The sequence below is a fragment of the Gadus macrocephalus genome, chromosome 2 (assembly GCF_031168955.1).
Source record: "Gadus macrocephalus chromosome 2, ASM3116895v1".
Lineage (NCBI taxonomy): Eukaryota > Metazoa > Chordata > Actinopteri > Gadiformes > Gadidae > Gadus > Gadus macrocephalus.
In genome coordinates, this window is record NC_082383.1 from 1,217,299 (window position 1) to 1,237,972 (window position 20,674).

At 46.6% G+C, this 20,674-nt stretch overlaps 4 protein-coding genes across 5 annotated transcripts in view; all 4 read right to left on the bottom strand.

The window, feature by feature from the left end:
• Positions 1 to 747, bottom strand: part of LOC132470542 (transcription factor MafG-like) — a 6,116-nt gene extending 5,369 nt beyond the window's left edge. Inside the window, exon 1 of the mRNA XM_060069247.1 lies at positions 421 to 747. The gene's annotated coding sequence lies outside the window, so the exon portion shown is untranslated. The remainder of the gene's footprint in view (positions 1 to 420) is intronic.
• Positions 748 to 1,284: 537 nt separating this feature from the next.
• LOC132470702 (pyrroline-5-carboxylate reductase 1, mitochondrial-like) lies at positions 1,285 to 7,028 on the bottom strand. The gene is given in 9 exon segments (XM_060069517.1): positions 1,285 to 1,678; positions 1,943 to 2,106; positions 2,438 to 3,985; positions 4,422 to 4,894; positions 4,896 to 4,991; positions 5,972 to 6,151; positions 6,324 to 6,394; positions 6,507 to 6,577; positions 6,808 to 7,028. Coding segments are annotated over 5 exon segments (609 nt in total). The 5' UTR covers positions 6,574 to 6,577; positions 6,808 to 7,028; the 3' UTR covers positions 1,285 to 1,678; positions 1,943 to 2,106; positions 2,438 to 3,985; positions 4,422 to 4,699.
• A 1,183-nt stretch (positions 7,029 to 8,211) lies between these two features.
• Positions 8,212 to 10,704, bottom strand: LOC132470380 (myeloid-associated differentiation marker-like protein 2). Of its 2 annotated transcripts, none has more exons than XM_060068957.1 (2): positions 10,172 to 10,704; positions 8,212 to 9,855 (listed from the first exon to the last, which is right to left on the bottom strand). In XM_060068957.1, the coding sequence occupies exon 2, from the start codon at positions 9,698 to 9,700 to the stop codon at positions 8,789 to 8,791; it is 912 nt and encodes a 303-aa protein (XP_059924940.1). In that variant the 5' UTR covers positions 9,701 to 9,855; positions 10,172 to 10,704; the 3' UTR covers positions 8,212 to 8,788. The 2 variants fall into 2 exon arrangements, with proteins under 2 accessions (XP_059924940.1, XP_059924929.1); XM_060068946.1 differs by having other exon boundaries at positions 8,212 to 9,933; positions 10,172 to 10,702.
• A 1,120-nt stretch (positions 10,705 to 11,824) lies between these two features.
• notum1a (notum, palmitoleoyl-protein carboxylesterase a) lies at positions 11,825 to 20,403 on the bottom strand. Its single transcript, XM_060068594.1, has 11 exons — positions 19,734 to 20,403; positions 17,096 to 17,148; positions 16,744 to 16,839; positions 16,013 to 16,073; positions 15,696 to 15,754; positions 15,479 to 15,581; positions 15,023 to 15,214; positions 14,657 to 14,754; positions 14,035 to 14,182; positions 13,698 to 13,745; positions 11,825 to 12,950 (listed from the first exon to the last, which is right to left on the bottom strand). The coding sequence occupies exons 1-11, from the start codon at positions 20,057 to 20,059 to the stop codon at positions 12,644 to 12,646; spliced, it is 1,491 nt and encodes a 496-aa protein (XP_059924577.1). The 5' UTR covers positions 20,060 to 20,403; the 3' UTR covers positions 11,825 to 12,643.
• Positions 20,404 to 20,674: the final 271 nt, after the last annotated feature.

The following is a 20,674-nucleotide window of genomic DNA, read 5'->3' on the forward strand; positions in this document are numbered from 1 at the left end:
TAGACGCGCACAGTCAGTGGATACACTGGCTGTATAACCGCGCCGGAACAGGCGGAGGAAATACTGGCTGCTATCTCAGCGTGGTAACATCACAAGCTAGCTCGCGCTAGCCACAGCCAGCACCGGCAGAGCGAGCCCCCCTCGCCCGTTGCTCGAGGGGCGCGAGGACGGCTAGTCACGGCAAGCTCCGGCAGCGCGAGGAGAGTGCTCGCGCCTGTCAGTGCCGAGGCCGGCGCGAGCCCTCTCCTCGCGCTTCTGGTGCTAGTGGTGGCCGCGAGGAGCCTCTCTCCTCGCGGCCACCACTAGCACAGCAGCGCGAGGAGAGGGCTCGCGCCTGTCAGTGCCGATGTAAAGGCGTGCACGCTCAGCATAACATCACAAATGTCAAACGATTCCACGTTATACACACACACAACTCACCTAGGTCGGGTCGGGGATGGCGGGTCAGCGGTGATGCGTCCTAAATATGACTCACGCGGCGGACTGGACATTAACATCAGGTCTTTAAATTGGGTCTGCCCGAGAAGTAGACTTGAGCACCGCTGGTGCGCTTCTTGTTGATTCTCTTTTCCCCTTGTGTTGGAGCCAGGCGTCATGATGTTTGGTCACGTGTCTCCATTCATGAGTGATATTTTTCCACACGGGAAGATATTAAAAAGTCACCTAATGTGGTCCCACCTCGACACATTATTACAAAGTATTGCTCCATGTTTGTTTACATGGGTTCAATGCGTGTTAAGCACCTCGTTTTTGAGAGGAAGACGCCAATCTCCTGGTTTCTCATTAAGTCATCACACGACAGACTGGGCGACAACATTATACGTGGAGTTTGATTAAGTTAAAAATAAATAAAAAAATTACCAAGATGTCGTCTCCGTGTTTATTCTCATCTCAACATAAAATATTGCGATAAAAACTAATACATTTGCTTATGTTAACGCAGGGAACTGAATGGGAGTATGATCGGAATGTGTTAATGTGACACTTGGCATTTCCCCAGACCCTTGGGCTCGGTGAACGCTATCTGTACATGCCCATGTAAGCCTTAAGCTATAAATAGAAACAAGTCAGCAAAATCCATTGTCTTAGAGGCTAGAGAGTCTAACTATAATGAATGTGTACTGAGAGATAGAGATATATATATATATATATATATATATATATATATATATATATATATATATATATATATATATATTATATATATATATATAGTCAGTGCGATTATTGTATGTTTTAAACCAAAGGTTCTAATGAAAAATCAATAAAAAAACAAAAAATATATATATATATATATAAATCCAGGATTTTATTCACGTTTGCAGTACAATGCAGGCAACAATGTCTGTTGGATATCATCCCAGGCTCATTTAAAAAAAAAATATTCAAAGTTTTTAAAGACAACATGTAACGACGGAATTCTGTATATCGCCCCAACGTTATAACGCCAGCTATAACGCTTTGCTTTGACCTGCACAATGAGTCCTATGCAAGGGGTGGGGGGGACGCCCAGTTCACTTCTTTGACCTTGGTTGCTCTGGGTGAAGATACTGATGCGGCCCGCGCGGCCCGACCTCCCAGACTATGGTCACACCGGGCTGCTGCAGAACCTTGTCCAGGGTGGTCTTCTTTATGGCCGCCGGGAAATCTGCTCCTGGTCTGCCAAGACTGCAGCTCTCTTTTTTGTTCAGGACGAGAGGGGCACAGTGCGTTTAATTATTATTACTGGATAATACGAGGTATTTCTTAAAAATAGACGCGTCCAATTAACGGAGCTGAACACGCTAGTCTGGGTATCTAGCGCCATCTTGTGGCTTACAGCGGCATGCAAATATTAAGAATAGATGTTCGGCCAAACCGATGAACAATAAAACTCCCAAGCGGAGCAATTAAAATACAAACATGAACTATGAATAGATCGTGTTTTTTTTTTCCTTTTTACCTTGTCCTAATACACGACGCCTCAACGGCGTTGATGAGGAGGCTTCTGAAGGCCCCCGCTCTCCATGACGTGCAGTGCGTGATTGTGGCGCCCCCTGGCGAGCACACGTTGTCCTTCAGTTGGCCAGGATGCTGCTCCGAGTCCAGCAACATCTTAGCGGCTCCCTTAAATGATAAATGATGCATAAAATCATACATCATAATAAAATATATAAACATCATCGTACATAAAATTATGTCATACATTTAAAAAAGCAGGAGCGTACAATTCTAACATTCACAACAAAACTGTTGCAGTCTACTAAATAGAAGTAGAAAAGGTAAAATCAAATCATCCAATATGACGTATCTTTTTTGTGATTTGACCCTTTGTTACATCAAAACCCTTTCTTCAAATTCATTCTCATAAAACACAAACGCAAGTGAAACCGCAGACAACCCGCCCAACGCTGGGACACAACACAATAATGCAACAGCAAAAACAGGATGTCCTTACAAGCAGGGCCTGGGCTGCGAGGCGCACGGCGAGCCGCCTGGGGCAGCCCCATCTTCACCCACCGTCCGAGAGCGCGTCTACTGCCAAGAAGCGCCTGCGGAGGAACCCCACAGATACATCGTCACCACGATAGTTACACAGCTTGAAGTGGGAGGAGGAAACACCCAATAGGCAGCTTGGGGATTTCTAGACACTTATTAGACGCAGTGCCTGTCTTCACAGTTGGACATGCTGCACACGCCTTAATAGGGTGCCAATGGCAGCTACAAAGTATCCATGAGAAGACCGCCACCTGAAGGCGTGTAAGCCTCCTCAAATCAAGGTAGACATCAGCTGAGAGACAACACCTGTTTGGCACAACCCAAGTCGCTGCTGCATCTTATTGCTGCTTTTTAATGTTTTTTAATTTTTGCCACGTCTCTTGGTGTCCATGTGTAATGTGATTATGTGTGTGTGTCTGTAAATGTCAAGTGCACAGTTCATACACAAGGCAGGACTCAATATGCTTCCCATATAAACGTTATGTCATGAAAAAAAGGTCATGACATTAATTAAAACAGGATTTCGAAGAATCCATAAAGGACACATGCAAACAGGATCTAAAATAATGCACAGAGACATTTGAACAAAATAAGTTAAATGTGCATGTAGTCAGAGCTCGAGACAGTCCCGGATCTCAAAGAAGTTTATTCCTGCCGTGTGTTGCATAGTAGCGGAATCCTGCTTTCCGTGTTTTTGTTTTGACTCCGGGAGACCAATAGCTGATTGGTCCCAGTTCGATTTTAAACCTCTAGAGGGTTCAAATAGTGAAAGCGTTTCGGTGATATGCTTTAGCGATACTAAAACGCCTGGTGATTTATAGGTGAGCAGAAGTATTTTGAAATCAATCCTCTGACATAACCAGAGGAATTTCAGGGATTTTGAGAACTGGTGTAATGTGTTCAAATCTGTTGGTCTCATGGTGTAGTCTTAACGTTCAGTCTCTCATCTTTGGCAATCAGCTCAGTTTTGTCTATAATTAGTTGGCGTTATATTCCACCACATTCAGTCCTTGACCTGCTTAATGCACTGGCACTGCAGATTTATCAGAAGATAGTCAGCTGGTGATGGGGCTATATGGATTTGTGTGTAGTCGGCATAACAACAGTAGGCAATGTTGTTATTTCGCATTATTAGGCCTAGTGGGAGCCTGTAGAGATAGAATAAAGATGGTCCTAGGATTGAACCTTTGACGACTCATGTCACGTTAGTTAGTTCAGTTACATAGTTACAAACGGAGACAAATCAGTTCCCGTCTGGTAGATATGACCTCAACAAGTTTAAGAATGCCGGAAAGCCCAACCCTGATTTCCAATCCGTCCAAAAGTATTGAGTGGTCGACGGTGTCGCACGCAGCACTGAGGTCCAATGGCATCAATATTGAAAGGTTGCCATAGTCTATGTTTAGACAAATTCATTTAAGAGCAGTGTGGGTGCAATGAAAAGGTTGAAATGATGCTGAAAGCTTTCTCTATCATTTTCCTTATGAAGGGTCAATTTTAAATCGGTCTGTAGTTGTTAAAGGCACCCAGTGCAACTTATGTAAACATTCAATGAAAAATAAACATTCAATTTCTAGTCTTTTTTACACGTAGTAAGTTTCAATAACTCCATACCATTACATATCGACATTCAAGGAGCAAAGATGAGACGTCGTTGTGTGGTGAGAACTGATAGAAAATCGTAAACAACAACAATCGCCGGTGGGGAGAAGGCCATTTTTCCATTGACTGGAAGCCTGCTTTATTTATTGTAGGTTACAAAAAATAAAGAAAATGGCGGCATTGTTGTTGTTATCGATTTTGTATCAGTTCTCACCACACAACGACGTCTCATCTTTTGCTGCTTAAATGTCGGTATGTTATGGTATGGAGTTATTGAAACTTACTACGTGTAAAAAAGACTAGAAATTGAATGTTTATTTTCTAAGCCTCGAAAGTTGCACTGGGTGCCTTTAATGATAGAGGCATCTATGCTCCACTTTTTTAAAAGGGCGGTTTAATGATTGCATTTTCCAAGCCTTTTGAGAAGTGGAGTGAGAGCAGAGAGAGTGCCAGTTGTCTTGTGTCTTTGATAGACTGTATGATCATTTATAGATGGATTGATACTACCCATCGTACATTTGGGGACCGATTACCTGCCTGATGGTCTTCAAAATGTGTCCTAACCGTTCACAAAAAGGGTTCCACCATAATCTGCACGGATACGGCTCACATCACCACGTCACATGCGAGTTAACCCAAAATGGCCGACGTGGATCAGCGAGGGCCCCGGCGGCGAACCAAACTCACGTAGGCGAGGGCCGCTACCGCTGAGTCCCGTGACGGCGTCGATGAGGTCCTCCTCCACCTCCGTGCAGAAGCCAACGCTCGCCATCAGCTGCTCCAGCAGCCGGCCGTCCTCCACCTGGGCGTGGGTGGCCCGTGGCGTACACCGTGGCGCCCTCCCGCACCACCACCGGCGTGTTGGTCATGCAGCGCATCACCTTGGGCTCACTGCGGTACTGGCTCAGCTTCTGCACGGGGGAGAGCGCCGCACCGTACCTCAACGTCAGTCGGAGGACACTTGTCTGCTGCTTCCCGTTTGGTCTCTACAGTACAGAGAGGAGATGTTCCAATACCATTTTTTTCCTTTCCGGTTACGCTTCCTCGACTCGAGTATCGGCTGATATCGAGTATGTACAGCGATACAGCTTCTAGCGTGGAAACTACTAGTATCACTTGTTCTTATTGAAGGGTTCTCTTACGATGACAGCAATGTATTGTCGGTTCACTTGCTTCAGAACTAGATCATTTACATTTTATAATCTATAAATTATAATAATACATTTGTATTCTTCTAGTTAAGCGTGAGCATCCATGTTTTCCAACTCGGTAGCTTGAACACACGTAGGTCGGAGATGACCGTTTCCCATTCCGACTACCCTCCTCCGGTCATTAAGGGGGGATGATTGTGACCCGAACTTACATCAGCTTCCCCCCACACTGTTTAACGCCTTCAAAATCTCCCCAAACACACACATCACACAACCAGTCGTTGTTTGCTCTGGTAAACAAAGCAATCAGGGAAGCCAAAAAGGGATCCCCCACTTTGGGAAAGACTAGCCTCCCCACTGGTGATGCGTTTGCCACGTTGCAATCAACGCTAAAACGACATGAATGTCCATTGGCTGCTGCATTGGAAAAGCGCCTTTTAATGACATCCAGTCTCCCGTTACGCGTCCTCACAATTTCGCAGCTCGCAGCATGCATGTTAGCAGGAACCTGAAGAGCAGGGGGTTGGAAACGTGGAGGCAGGATTGGCAGGGATCCTGTTAAAGCTTGTGTCTGTTCTGCCTTGGGGGCGTTGCGCAGAGAAGGATCCTTAGCATGGCTGTACTCATGGTAAAGAATTGCATCAGATCATTGCCTCGATTCCTAGCAGTGAATGAGGTGGTTTACCTCATGTAAGCCAACCAAAACCGCACACCCCCATACCTGAGCGATATGAACTTGCCTTTTCTATTGAACTTATGGTGACACCGGCCGCACAGGACACAATGAGGTGCCGTTCTTCGATTTCTGGTCCGATCTCGTCCAGGACGAACGGGATGATGTGAGGCTTCACAGCCAGGAAGAGAACATCACTCTTACTAACTGTCTCCTTGTTGCTGGTGGTGAAGTTCACACCCAGTTTCTGTGGAAATCATAGGACTTAACTTTTCAGGTTATATTACAAAACAAAAAAAACAAATACATCAGACTCCATATCAGCTTAAGTCCCCGAAAACTGAGAGACTGTGAGACCTTCATATTATTCAGAAAATAAACAAATCCATCTTCAGTATTGATTTTTCATAAATGTTTACCCTTAGACCGTGTACTGTGGGGAGATCTGTGTCTGGGGAGCTGGCAGTGATTTTGTGCGTAGCAAGTACACCTTTGAAGTAAATGAACATCACACAAGGACAATCAATGAAAAGTTGGCCAACGACAGGCGTACATGTTGACATGTCAAGTAGCCTACGTAAACAAAACGTGTGTTCACTTACCTGCAGCAGAGAGACCTCTCACCAGCGCATGGGTCAGCTGACCCGCACCTATGAATCCCACACTCATCCTCCTGTACAAGGATATCAAACCATAGTAAGCGTGGAGGGACAACAACACTAGCACAACACGGTAGCAGACACGCGTACTGGTGCGTTTGTATTAATTTACCGACTAGAAACTACTAGTCGGAAAACATTACTTCCTATTTGCTCAAGGATTCAGCTCTTTCACGTGCAGCTATAGGAGCCGAACAGTAGGTATACCGGAGTTTTACAGTTAATTACATATCTAAAGACTTACGGATATATCACCGGATGGAGAATGATAACTTCCCTTCAATGCACCAACTTGTGCTTACACAACAAGGTCAACGTGGCGCGTTTCATTGTGTCAAGAAACATTGACCGACGAGTACTCAGTGTTGCCAGATCGGATGGGCATTTTCCAGCCCAACCAGTCTCCAAACCGCCCAAAACGTATATTGCCGGAAAAGTATCCCAGTTGGTCGGTTTCCCGCAATCTGGCAACACTGCCGGATTAATGCAGATATGTGTGTCGTGTTTTGACGCGCAGTCAGTTAAACCAATCACCTGATGGGCGGGCTTTGTAACGCTGGATCTCTGCAACAGGTCGTGCTCAACCTGAATTCGACTGATGCTTTACGAGCATACAATTAGGTAAACCCTGTGCTATATTAAGCATAATTTATAAGAGTTTTTCAGGCCACTTTTAATATTAGGATTAATATTAGGATTTCTGATGTAGGGAATTAAATTATAAGAATCCATTTTATGTGATGTAGGGATTTATCCCTTTTTATTACTTTTGTTGTTTAACTAAACTAAGTATTTCAAACGGAATTATATCATCCACAACTTAGTAATGATAATATGACATTCAGACATTTATAACTCATACATTTATCATTATGTGTCAAAAGAACATGTGGAGAAACAACACGTTTTGGTTTATTTTTTTACTATAGTATTTGTACACCAAATAACATCATGAACAATTAAATGCGTTTTATTATTTATTTTCAGTCATTCAAGCTGTATCTTATTGTCACGGTAAAGTAAAAATAAAAAATAACGAACATTTAAATAGACAGTGAACGCAACAGAAAATAATTTGTCTGGTAGCCAAATACAATGTCACCAATAATATAGAACAATTCAACCAGTGGCCTAGTTATATCTTCCATAATGTCCTGCTTATAATATAAATAATATACCCTTCAAAACTTCAAGATGCAATACAATTAAGTCTATCTGTAACAAAGCCGTCCAGAGAGAGAGAGCGAGAGAGAGAGAGAGAGAGAGAGAGAGAGAGAGAGAGAGAGAGAGAGAGAGAGAGAGAGAGAGAGAGAGAGAGAGAGAGAGAGAGAGAGAGAGAGAGAGAGAGAGAGAGAGAGAGAGAGAGAGAGAGAGAAAAGTCTATGTTTGAGAGCATCTTGAGTCTGTGTGACAAGAGTGGCGGTGGATGCTGAGGGTGATAATCCTCACTGCCCTCTGTGGACAAGTCCCAGATCAGCTAGACCCCACACCTGTCAGGCCTTCCAAGGACACTGCAGGACTTGGGGAAAGTCCCACAGCAGGCGGTCCCATATGACACTGTTATAGCTTGGCAGAGAATACGTTTAAAGGTGCTGTAGGTAAGATGTAAGAGCTATTATTATTATTATTATTATTATATTATTATTATTATAAAGACGCACTCCCAGGTCAGTCATTAATGAGTGAAATGCTCTGTGAAGTGATGATATCTGTTAAGAGTTGACTGCGTCTGCCTCTGTATGAGCCCACTGAGATTTTAGACCAGTCCCACCAATCAAGGCCTCTCTTCTCTGTCTTGTTTGTCAATCAGAGGTGCGTGAATGCAACGCTTCTCAATGGCAGAGGAAGTAGTGAGGGAGGAAGCAGACAGTTGTTTTGTTTCACAATCTTGCTCTTTTCTGCTCTTTTCTGCTCTCTCTCTCTCTTTACAACTCTTAAATCAAACCTACACACCTTTAATAATAATTCGAACAATGACGTGGAACACTTGGAAATAGGAATAAAGAGTATCACGCACAAAGTGCTGCAGGGTTGTCTTTCTAAGGTGATAGGGGATCTTTGCAGCGACTTGATCTGCCTAGGGATCACCCCGCGTCTGCCCGTGAGTCTGTTCGGTGTATCTACTTCTTCCACTTCTTCTTCTTCTTCTTCTTCTTCTTCTTCCTCTTCTTCTTCTGAGGTCGAGGAACCCCACCCCTGAGCGAGCGGTCTCCCCGCACGGCTCCTCAGACCGCAGAGTGGGACACGAAGCGTATCCTCTGCGAGTACACCAGGTCCACAAAGTACAGCAGCATGTTGACGTTGGTGAACACAGCCACCACCAGCTTGCTGTCCCAGGGGCAGACCCCCCGCGGGCAGTCCTCGGGCCGGGCGCTGGTGCCGTACTTCTGGTCGAAGCTGAAGATGGGCCAGATGAGCGCCGTGCTCAGGTACAGGATGACGGCGAAGAAGGTGTAGACCACCACGAAGCGGTCGAAGGGGAAGGGCAGGGCGGCCGTCCTCCCGGACACCGTCAGCGCCACCACCACCAGGGTCAGGGTGAAGCACAGGCTGTACACCACCACGCAGTACTGCGTGGCCTCGTACTCGGTGTAGCCTTCGTCGTTGGCCAGCGCGCCGAAGATGATGCAGGCCACGTAGCCCTGCACCACCTTCAGCAGGCCCGACACCGTGGCCATGTAGCCCACCACGGCGCCCGGCTTGGCCCGGGTCAGGATGACCTCGGCGCCGTACGGGAAGCAGCAGAGACCCGAGCACACCGTGACGGCGATGCGATAGCCCCAGGCGGCGCAGTCCCCGTCCGGGCACTCGCTCTCCAGGAAGTACACGGGGTAGACCACGGTGGCGGTGATGTACATGAGCGTGGCCAGCATGGCGAAGGCCACGGTGAAGTTGTCCCAGGAGATGGGCATGCAGCTGTGCAGCCGGGTGACGTCCAGGGCGAACGCCACCAGGGTGACGGCGAAGCAGAAGCACCACACGAACATGCAGAAGACGCCGTAGCTGGCGCTGTAGCCCGCGCCGTGGGACACCAGCGCCATGATGCTGCAGCCCAGGAACAGCTGGCACATGCGGGCGGCGCCCAGCGGGGAGAGCACCGCCGCCTTGTTCAGGTAGTGTCCGCCTTGGTGGTCCATGGCCTCTGGTGCAGCAGGCGTCCGCCGGGGATTGGGCGCAGTGGATTCCCCTCGAGGGGGAAGGCCTCCTTCTCCGGTCCGGGAGGGCTTGTGGCCTGCTCGTCCAACTCTGCAGAGACCTCGCCCTTTCCCCAGTTGCCGTTTATAGACGGGCCCTTAATTACAAATGTCAGTAAAAGATTTTCCCTCTGTGTGCTTTGTAATTACCGCGGAGCTCGAATTACATCCAGCCACTGTGAGGTGACGTTGTGTCGGGCGGAGAATAGCATGAGATATTTGTTGAGTTTAGAAAAGAAAAGAGAAGGAATATGCATAAAAACAATCATAAAATGTCTTCAGTTGGCCAGATCTATTTGTATTTGGATCAAAGGCTTGGTTTACCCAGTTATTATTCTTCGAAACAAACTAAATGTTCATAGCAGGTATTGATGTCAACCTAAACATGGCTTAGAAAACACAAAGGCATATTACCCCAGCCTGGTCCTTTCTATACAGCAAGCATACGGCAAAGCCTGAAAATGTAGTCTCTCTCTGCAGTCTTTGGGCCTTCCGTTTCTCCGTATCTCCCCCCAGTTCAGGTTAGGCTTTGTCCAAAAAGTGGCACGCCATGTCCTACGTTGAGACGCGTCTTCCAACATCAACAACAGGCCCTGGCATTCAATCTGATGGGTCTGGGGTCCGGTGTCAGTCAACTCCCAGAGTGTCCTTCTGCCCAGCTGAAAGCCCCCCGAGCTGAAAGCCCCTGAAGCCGGCTTCACCTGTCGTCCACTCTCTCTCTCTCTCTCTCTCTCTCTCTCTCTCTGCCGTGGCCTACCTCGGATTTGATCTGCCGGTTCTGTCACGCGACTCAAACCGTGCGCTCTGCTCGGCTCCGAGTCTACGTGCACTCCGGAACTTTTCCTAGGGGTGGTTCCCGAAATGAAAGGTTGTGCTCCACCCAAGGCTGCAAGGCCACACCATGCTCTATAAATAGGGGGTCTATGCTGCACACATGGGTTGGGGGTGGGAGCCAAAATGCCCGCCTCGGCAACTGGGCGGCCGGGCGGTAGGCCCAAACGTGACAGGGTAAGGGGTGCGAGGGGGGCGTATTTCTAGAGGGGAGTGGAGGGTGGGGGGCCAGGAGGGAGTTGTAGCACTTTCAAGGCAAAAAAGCTTATTTTTCAGTGTAAAGACAGTCAGGGAATGGCGTCTTTTATTATCCCAAATCCATTTTATGCCTGTCATGGGGATTAGGAGGTGTGTATAAAAAGTTTGAGGCGAGTAAATGTACTGCTAGAAGACGCTTTTAGATTTAATTAGTGTCTACACTTTACAGATGTATAGGTGGGTAGACTTTAGTGGTCCACCATCATTAAAGCAGTGATGGTGGGTTTTGTAGCTAGCTAGCTTTTTTAATGCTAAATATATAGGTTAAGTTTTTAGATATAGAATAGTATGATATATATTAATGTTTTGATCTAATGGTAAATGACAACAAACACCACAAAATATTATCTTGAAATATATCTGTAATTGGTCTTCTTTCTTAAAGTCTGATACAAAGACATGCAATCAACACAAAAAGAAAATAAAACAGTAATATATTTACAATTTACAAAGAATCACTTCCTTGTGAAAATAGCACTTATAAATATGATTTACATAACAAAATAAATATGTAAATTACTAATGTAGCTTGAGTTTTTCTTTCTGTTAAAAAAATATGTTACAGAATATAATTACAATTAGTAATACCTTTCCTTGTCTCGTGTGATGTAAAATAAAGGTCCTTTAAAAACAGCATTTATAAGACAGCAATACACACATGAACGTCTTTATATTAAAAAGTGATTCTATTGTCAAATAAACGATGGAAGTTATAGAGTAAACACATAACATGACCTATACAAATACTCCAGAACATTATACACAATATTTGTCTCCCTTTGAATGCACTTGTTTCTGAGAAATGCTGGACTTCTGAGGTGAACTCGTCTTGAAATCACGTATAACACAAACACATATCCTTGGCATTGGTTGCCACTGGTCTTCGTTCTTGTTATGCCACTGGTGGCAACGACATAGTGGTGTTCATAATTACACCGATTAAAAAAATTGTATTAAATCAGGAATCATTTCAACCAGTTTTCTCTATCCTTTCGCTCAAAGTTGTTATCATAAAGTAATACTTTTTTTTTTTAATTGTACGGGTGTCAATGAATGTTACATTTTTTATCTGGTCTAATCATTTATCGCTGTTTGTCGTTGTTTGCATTATTTCCTTTAAGTACCAACAGCTTATGAGCGATGGGTAATGGAATCGAACTGTAGAAGACAACGAGAACACATATCCTGATTCCTGACCAACACTTAACCGAGCGACTACACAAAACACGAAACATCACCGTCGCAGCTTACCGTGTAAAAAAAAAAAAGATCAAATATACGTCAATAAATCAAAACCGACCCCAAAAAAAAGCATATCAACGAGCATCCTTAAAACTGGATTACATTTGAGATATATAAATATATATTTATTTTCCGTTTTAACCAAAACATAAATTAAGAGGAGAGTTAGCAAGCCTTGTGGTAGGCTTGTTGTCCTTGGAACCGGTCACCAGCACTGGGTTGTGGAAATAAAAAAAAGGTACTTAAAAGGATAAAATAGTGTATCTATGTACCCAGGGTAGACATAAACAACATAGAAACATAGCCCTTGTTTTTCGGACTGAGGTGTGGGCTAAAGGATTAGCTAAACAAGCTGGGATGGGGGGGGGGTTGTGGTAGAGAGATGGGGGGGGGGTAAAAGCAGAGGTATCGGCTGTGGAAGACTGGGCCGAGAGAGAGAGAGAGAGAGAGAGAGAGATAGAGAAAGAGCGAGCGAGAGACCAGCCTTGCGTTGTTGTTGTTGTTGTTGTTGTTGTTGTTCTATCGTAGCTTGGCGCTGACGCCACAGCGGTCCGTTTAGCTGCCGCTACTGAGCATGCCCAGTAGCTTGGCGGGGTCCATACCCTGCTGCTGGGCCATCTTCTGCACGTCGAAGCCCATGTGCATGAGGAACTGGATGACGTTCATCTCCTGCCCCGTGAACTGGTCTCTGATGGTGGGGCAGGTGGGGTTGCAGTGGGGCCAGGGGCAGCTGTCGATCAGGTGCATCGGGCAGCCCTTGGGTGGGGCCTTATTGTTGCGATTGCTGTCGTGGAGGCTGCGGTCCCAGCAGTGGAGGGCCCGGGGCAGGGACGTGCCCTTCACCTGCACGTCTATCCAGTAGCTGGAGGTGGACACAAGAGGGCGCTGTCAGCTCACGGGAACGGAACGCACCACGATAATAGTAAAGTCACACACACAAATTCCTCAGACGCTATGCAGGAACCGGGAATGACAACAGGCGCTTTTTGGGGCTTTTATTATGCCGCTTTTCCACTGCATGGTACCAGCTCGACACGACTCGACTCGACTCAGCTCGCATTTTTTGCGTTTCCACCGCGAAAACATGGTATCTGGTACCTGAAGTGGCTGCTTTTTTTAGTACCGCCTCGCTCTAGGTTCCAAGCGAGCTGAGCCGATGCTAAAAGGTGACGTCGGCAGACGGCCGGCCACTGATTGGCCAGAGTGTGACGAAGTCACGAGAGCGACATGGCAACCATGCTGGTAACAGCCATAGCAGCGCCGCAGCCAACATATTCCACTTCTTCAACTTCTTCAACATGCCAGCTAATAATAGTAATGTTATCGATGTCCTCCATTGTTGTTATGCGGGTTCTGTCCATGTGTTGGTTGCGTAGGTGTTGTTTGCGTCGCGTACAAAAATACGTCACGGCCCTTTCGCGCAGCCGACCCCGCCCACGTCCAGGAGGTACTATTTGCGGTGGAAAACGACCCGTGCTGCTACCGTGTCGAGTCGTGTCGAGTCGAGTCGAGCTACATGTGCGGTGGAAAAGCGGCATAGAGGCTTCTGTTGTGTCCTTTCGTCTTTGAACATCTGTTGAGAGCAGATGGCGGGTCGAGTGATACTCACTTTCTGGTGATAACTTCATGGGATAAGCAGGCCGGCGCAAACATGGCTCTGTGAAATCAAGGATGACACCATTATTATACATGCATACATACATACATATATAGATACATACGCACACGTATACATATACATGTTTACACACATACATACATGCATTTATCACACACATACATATACACACACACACACATACCTGTAAATACATAGTAGTTATATTTACAGAATCTTTGTGAAGTGAAGTTAAGTGGAATTGTAAGATCGAAACACAGCGTTCAAATAAAACGTGCAGGCTTCCTCTACACACTTGGTCAGCTAGAGTATGGAGAGTGGTTCTTACGGCACGTCCTTGAGGGTGTTCCTCAGCTCGATGCCCAGGTTCTGGATGTAACGCCACTGGCCTTCCTGCACAGGCTGTCCCGTCAGCTGGATGTTGTCCACCGTCAACTGGGCCTCGTCAAACAGCCACTGGACCACGAAGACCGGGCCTGCATGGGGACAATGGACAGCGAGGTTAGGTTAGGCGAGTGAAGTTTCTCTTGGGCTACCTATTAGGGCTGTGCAATTAATCAAATTAATCAAATTCTAATCGTGATTTCGATTTTTGGGTCAAACGATCTCCTAATAATATAATCGAGTTTTAAACGATTTTTTTTTGACAGCTGGTTACATTATTTTCTTGTGCTTTTTTTAAGGGGAATTTCATAGTTCTCATTTAGAAAGTGTTTTTTTTTTGAGAGAGAGATGCTGAATAAATGCATCATGTGCTCAACTCAAAAATAATCGTTAGAATAATAGTGATTTCAATATTGACAAAAATAATCGTGATTATGATTTTTTCCATAATCTAGCATTCCTACTACCTATTAGATATCGACGATGAAAAGTACCACCAGCATCTCAACAGCCATTGTGTACGTTGAGTTGATCCTGTGAGGAGGAAGCTTCACATCAACACTCACTCTTTATTGATGGGAAGACTCTGTATCCAAAGAAGCAGTTCCACTCCTCTCCTTCGTGGGTCAGTCTGCACTCCTCCGGGACCACGCTACCCCAGTACCTGTTGGGGCGGCAGGTCAAAGGTCAATGCGGTGTCAATGAGTAGGTATCTCACAGCAGGTGCATCTGCACATGATTTGCTGTTATCTATTCATAATTGTAGTGCTTTTTGTTAATGTGCTCGTCACATGAAAAGTTTAGCAAATAATCCCATGTTGTTTAAAACCCTCGTGGCGCAATCCAACAACCGACTGAAATCCACTCTGTGACGCACGACAAAACAACACAAACGCACAATCACGGACCGAACAGAGGAGACGGGGCCTTACTTGATGCCTCTGCGGATGGTCTCGGTGGGGGAGCAGCTGACGTTGTCCACGCAGTCGGCGCAGTGGTACTGCTTGTTGTCCAGGAACCAGCCCGAGTCGGAGAGGCCGCGCACCTGGACGGCGGCGTGGCCCAGCCCCTCCAGGAGGTCGGCCACGCGGTCCACGTTCAGCAGGACCCCGGTGCCCCCCGCACTGGGTCGAGGAGGACGGGACGGTCAGGACGACGGCGCCACACAAACACAAACGCAACGCAAACACAATCGACACACGGCAGGAACTCAGGAGGTAGAGCGGGTTGACTGGTGGCCGCAAGGTTGCCGGTTCGATCCCCGCGTCCTCCAAGCAGAGGGTCGAGGCGTCCCTGAGCAAGGCACCAAACTCTGGCTGTCGCCTTGCGCGGTTGACTCCGCCGTCGGTGGGTGAATGTGTGCATGAATGGGTGAAAAATACACACACCTGCTGCCTGCTAGCAGGAGAACCTTGGCGTTGTCCAGGCCTTTAGACAGAAGGTCCTTCACCACCTCCTGGATGATCAGGGAGCCCATGAAGGCGTAGCTGTCTGAACACACGACACCGAGATGTTTTGGTGAGAAAAAAACCGACAGCGTACACAATAAAAAAGTTCCGACACTTTGTGGGAAACGAAGTTGAAGGAAAGCTAAAGAAAGCTTACTCTGGTCCGTCTTGGGCGAAGCCCCGCTCCAGACGTCACTGGAGCAGTAGGGGATGAACCTGCGTGAGACACGTCAGAGACGGGCTTTAGACGCGTGGACGTGCGGCTACCATTACAGCCACCGGGCACAGGAAGTGCTCCGGAAGGATGGCAGCTGTCATTAGGCAGCGCCAACTTAAACACCCACATTAACGCACATGCCCGCACGTAATCGTATACATTCACATGCACACACACACGAGCATTCTCCCACACACAAACATGAACACAGACACACACAGACACACACACACAGACACGTTCATGAATTAACTTACACCATGTTTGCGTTCCACCAGTGTGGGTTTTCCTCAGGCAGTGGAGACAGAATCCCCGTACCTGCAGAGACCAAACAACAACAACAACAACAACAACAACAACAGATCAATATGTATCCTTAAGAGCACCCAGCCATCCTCCTCCTCCTCCTCATCATCCTCACCATCATCATCATCGTTGGATAACAGTCATTACAGCCCAATGAGAGGGCAGGTGAGTTTAGGGCACCAGGTAGGGCAACGGTGTCTGCTGCAACCCCCCGTTCCTTCATCTCACAACCAAGACTGCGTACAGACACACACACACACACACGCACGCACACACACACACTCTCGCTCTCTTGCAAGCCTGCTGAGATCTCAATGCATTAGCCGTAGCAGAGTACAGCCACGACCGTAGTACGTGTTCCCCTATGGTCCTGTAGCCCAAGCAGTAGTAGTGGTGGTGGTAGATGTAGCGGTCGTAATGTAAGTAGTAGACCACTGAGCTGAAGCTAAAGTCCTGTGCCTTAGCTTTTGCTTCCTTCTTTGAGGCCACTGTAGCTCAAAATGTACGTTTATTTATTTATTTAGCATAAATGATGGCAGGCATAATTCACCAACGCTAAAACAGCCATGCTCATGCCCCGTTTCCGTGGCACCAGTGGTGCTGAGGCGAGGGTTATCCGTGTGATACTGTGTGTGGGATAGCAGGGGGGGGGGCGGTGGTCTCTCCCTGGCGGGATGCTGACCTGTTTTGGTCTGGGGCCACTTGGACGAGCTCATCAGCCTCCTCATGGTCTCGTAGCGAGTGTCACAGTTCTCTTTGTTGAAACAGTACCATCCACCTGAGGACAGACGGACAGACAGACGGAAGGAGGCCCCGGAGACACACGTCCAAGTTACCGGGTGTTTATCTCACGTTCAACATTTTTCCTTACTTTCATATTTCACAAAACATTTCCTTGATCATTGCATGGAAAAATCTGGGAGTTAAGATATCCCTATTGTTTTAAAAGATTAAAGATCCTTCACACGTGGATTAGGACAGAAGAAACAGGTTGAATCAGTGGATGATTGTGGGATGTTTTTCAGAGCACACACCTTCTAGGAAGATCAACCAGCGACGGCTGCCTCGAGATTCCTTCAGGTAGTATCTGCAAGAGAAGCGCATCATTCATGAGTTACACTAACACACATTCATCGGCATCGCTTCAATTAATGCAACGTGAACTTCAAACTGAAAATAAAACGTTACAATCGATAAAGATGAAGAAACAAGGGGAAGATGATCTGCAACATACTGCCTACTACTATCCGCTCAACAACGTTTCCATGATAAAACAAATGTCATGTGGCCGAGGCAACCCCGAACAAAGACCCCTTGTGTCTAAAGTTACAAGATAAAAATAAAACCTGTCACCTACATGAATTTAGCCTGGAGATTACCCCCGATCAAAGCGGATAAACCTGATTGGCTGATAGGGCAACCCTTGCAACCCACATGACAGTTGGGGAAAAAAATAAACGATGCAATGTTCTTCCCATCTTCAGTGTACGTTGCCATGGCGACTGGTGTGTACCATCATATTCTGTCCGGCTGCTCTGATGTCATCATTCCTAAACAGTGTCCTACAATCACCCTTTCAGCACGTAGGAATGAAAACACACACTGGAATAATGTAGCGCTTGTATTTTGTACGAGCAAACGTTCAATGATGTCTAGGGGTTGTTGCTGCGGGACCCATATACACACACGTCTCTGTAGCCTACTGTCAAACCCAGGAGATCAAAAGAGAAACTGAGGTTCAAAAGTCCATTGAAATAGTGCAACGCAGGGGCTGGGAAGATTGGTCATCTCTGCATCGGTAGGCCTATACATGCCCTGTTTATAACCTTGAGTAAACATATATATTATACTTTTCCCCCTTCCTATACTTTCCTCACCAAAGATGAAATTAAAATGACAACCTAAAATAAATTCCGACCATGTCCAGACAGCAGATTCCAGTCCACAGCAGACTTCAAGTCGTCAGCTCCAGCACGTCGTCCACCAGACTTAACCAGTGACTTTGCTCTCAGCAATCGGCAGAATCCACTGCATCAAACAGCATCAAAGGAAACGGCCTTGGCAGCTCGTCGGTTCTGTTGCTCAGACATTTAATCACATTCTGGCTGCCGTTGAATGCCTCGCAGCCTTGTTCGGACGGTCAACAGCAGAGACCGCGCAGCCAAGCCAAGAAGAGCAGTATTTCGGTGCTAGAAGGCTAGTAGCACGAGTCTGCTGCTCGTTTAACTTTTGATTTACAAAGTGCAGGGTTTCATTGTCACCACCGGGAAATACATCAGACTTTATTTAGTCGACTATAGTGCGGCGAGCAGGAGAGAAATTCAGGCATGGAACTATGATTTATGATCTCAACATGGGATTAATTGAGAGGCTGAATTACGAATTAATTATGCGTCACGGCGGCAGATCTAAAAAAACGTCTTATTTTTTGGGAGACTTTTGAATGTACATTCAACGTCATTTCTTCATATTCATATTCATATTTTCAATCCTTATGAAAAACACTTAGCAATAGACGATAGTTCACAGATTATACCCATAGTTGATAGATAAAACAACATTGTTGTTGAAGCAACATTATTATTTTTGAGAACAGTTCTCCGGAGGACTGGATGGACTAGCATCTGGAGACAGCACTGAGCATCCATCTGCCAACAGTTGTCCCCGACCGTCTACCTGTCTTCGTCCTGAGCTTAGCTCCCCAGCGTCCATTTTGAGGTTACCCCAGAAGTAACCCCTAGATCTATAGATAAGCCACCATTCTGCCTCCACTGAACTGATACAAAATATACCTGATGTTTATGAATATAACTTTAAAAATGAATAACTAATACAACTTATATAACTTTATCTATTCTGTGATTGTAATTGTATTCAACCTGTCTTGATAAAACATCATATATTGTTGCAGCATTCCTTTACCCTATATGCCTATTCTGCTTGTTCATAAATGTAGCACTCTGATCAATTATGTATATTCCACAATATGTGTTTTCTCCAATAAAACAGCACAACAACCCAGCAGTCTCCACATAGCGGATCTGTTTTTGCTACACTCAAAGGAAAGGCGGATCTGTCTGACATTAAAATGCTTTCAGAGCAATGGCTTATCCTCCTTAAGAGGAGAACTCGGCCAGGCTTCCCCAATAACAAAGGGATTTACCCCTAATCTCACTGTCAACAATGGATCGCACAGGAGATAAAAGAACGGGGAGATTCTCGCCCTGCTGCGGAGTGGCTTTAGAGCGGCTCAACTTCGGAGGCAAAAGGCACCAACTTCGGAAATATACCTTGCTGCACAGCCTGCACTCCCAGCACTCAAAAGCGAACAGAAAATAATCGCAAGCATCTCTCTAACGCGGTGCACCCAGGAGAATGCTGCATTGTAATTTAGAGCAAAGGAAATGAAGCGTCCAGCCATGTGGCTGTCGTCCTCCTCCTCCTTCCACGCGCCGCTGCTGCTGACACGAAGCAGCTGTCCGTCCTCGGTCGGTCTAGACCGGCGCGTGCTCTGATCATTCAACCCCGTCGCTTCCACGACGGCCTGAATATGTTTTTTCGGAATTGACCTTGCCTCAATAAGTTCAACCGGGGGATACTCGTGCGTTGTCAATTGTACGCCTGGCTTAAAAGTTAGCTAGACAGGGGTTTGAAGTTATTATAGCTACGTACCCAGAAGGACTGCCGTCGTTGCATGTGACGGACGTATTCTCCAACAAGTGCAGTTTCATGTCGTAGTCGAGCTTCTGCGCCGAGCAGGGGTACAGCGACTGGGCGAGGTTCTTCACTTGGGTCATGAAGTTGTCCATGTTCTCCTCCACCGCCGTGAAATCCAGAGGGAAGCTTTCCGTGGTGTCTGCCCGGTCCCGGTACGCGGGAGAGGGCGGCGCGCGCCGTGGTTGCGGGTTGCGACCGCCGCGGAACCTCCGGGCGCAGAACACCCCGGACTGCATCAGCACCAGCAGCACCACCGAGGAGACGAGGCGCACCGCTGTCATCTTATCCACGCAGAACACGATACAACCACGCAGACGGCTTGGTCCAAATTTAACCCCCTCGACGTTTGCCTGGATAACAGGCCTACGCTTCAGAAATAAAAATAAAAATAATAATAACGGTGTAGTAAAACCACAACAACAACAACAACAACAACCACAACAGCGCCCTAAACAGAGTTGAGTCTTCCCTTCGTTTGTTCCGAGTGATGCATTGACTAAACTAGAGTCAAAACGTGTCCAGAAGTATCTCTTGTGGCTCTTGGTTTAACAGGGCGACCTGTCCAGCCTGCCTAGTACAACTCAGGGGCCGGGGAGCGAGTGTGCGGGCTTGAATGACAACACTCGTGCCATGCGCTTGTATTTTATTCAAACTTTCCCCCCTTGTGGGTCCCGTCAGCCAATCGCTGCGGTGGGCAGGGCCCGCGCATGATCAAGCGGGGCAGACTACCCCCCTTTTAATTTATAGAGGGGAAAAATGTCCATGCGTTGGTTCTTTTGATCCGAGATGTTTTATTTGATGTGGTGATTTTCATTGGCTTTGAAATGCCTATTTCCCATTCCACGCGAATTTATTGAGTGAGAATACGCGTCTTGTTAGGCAATGTAGCCTCACAA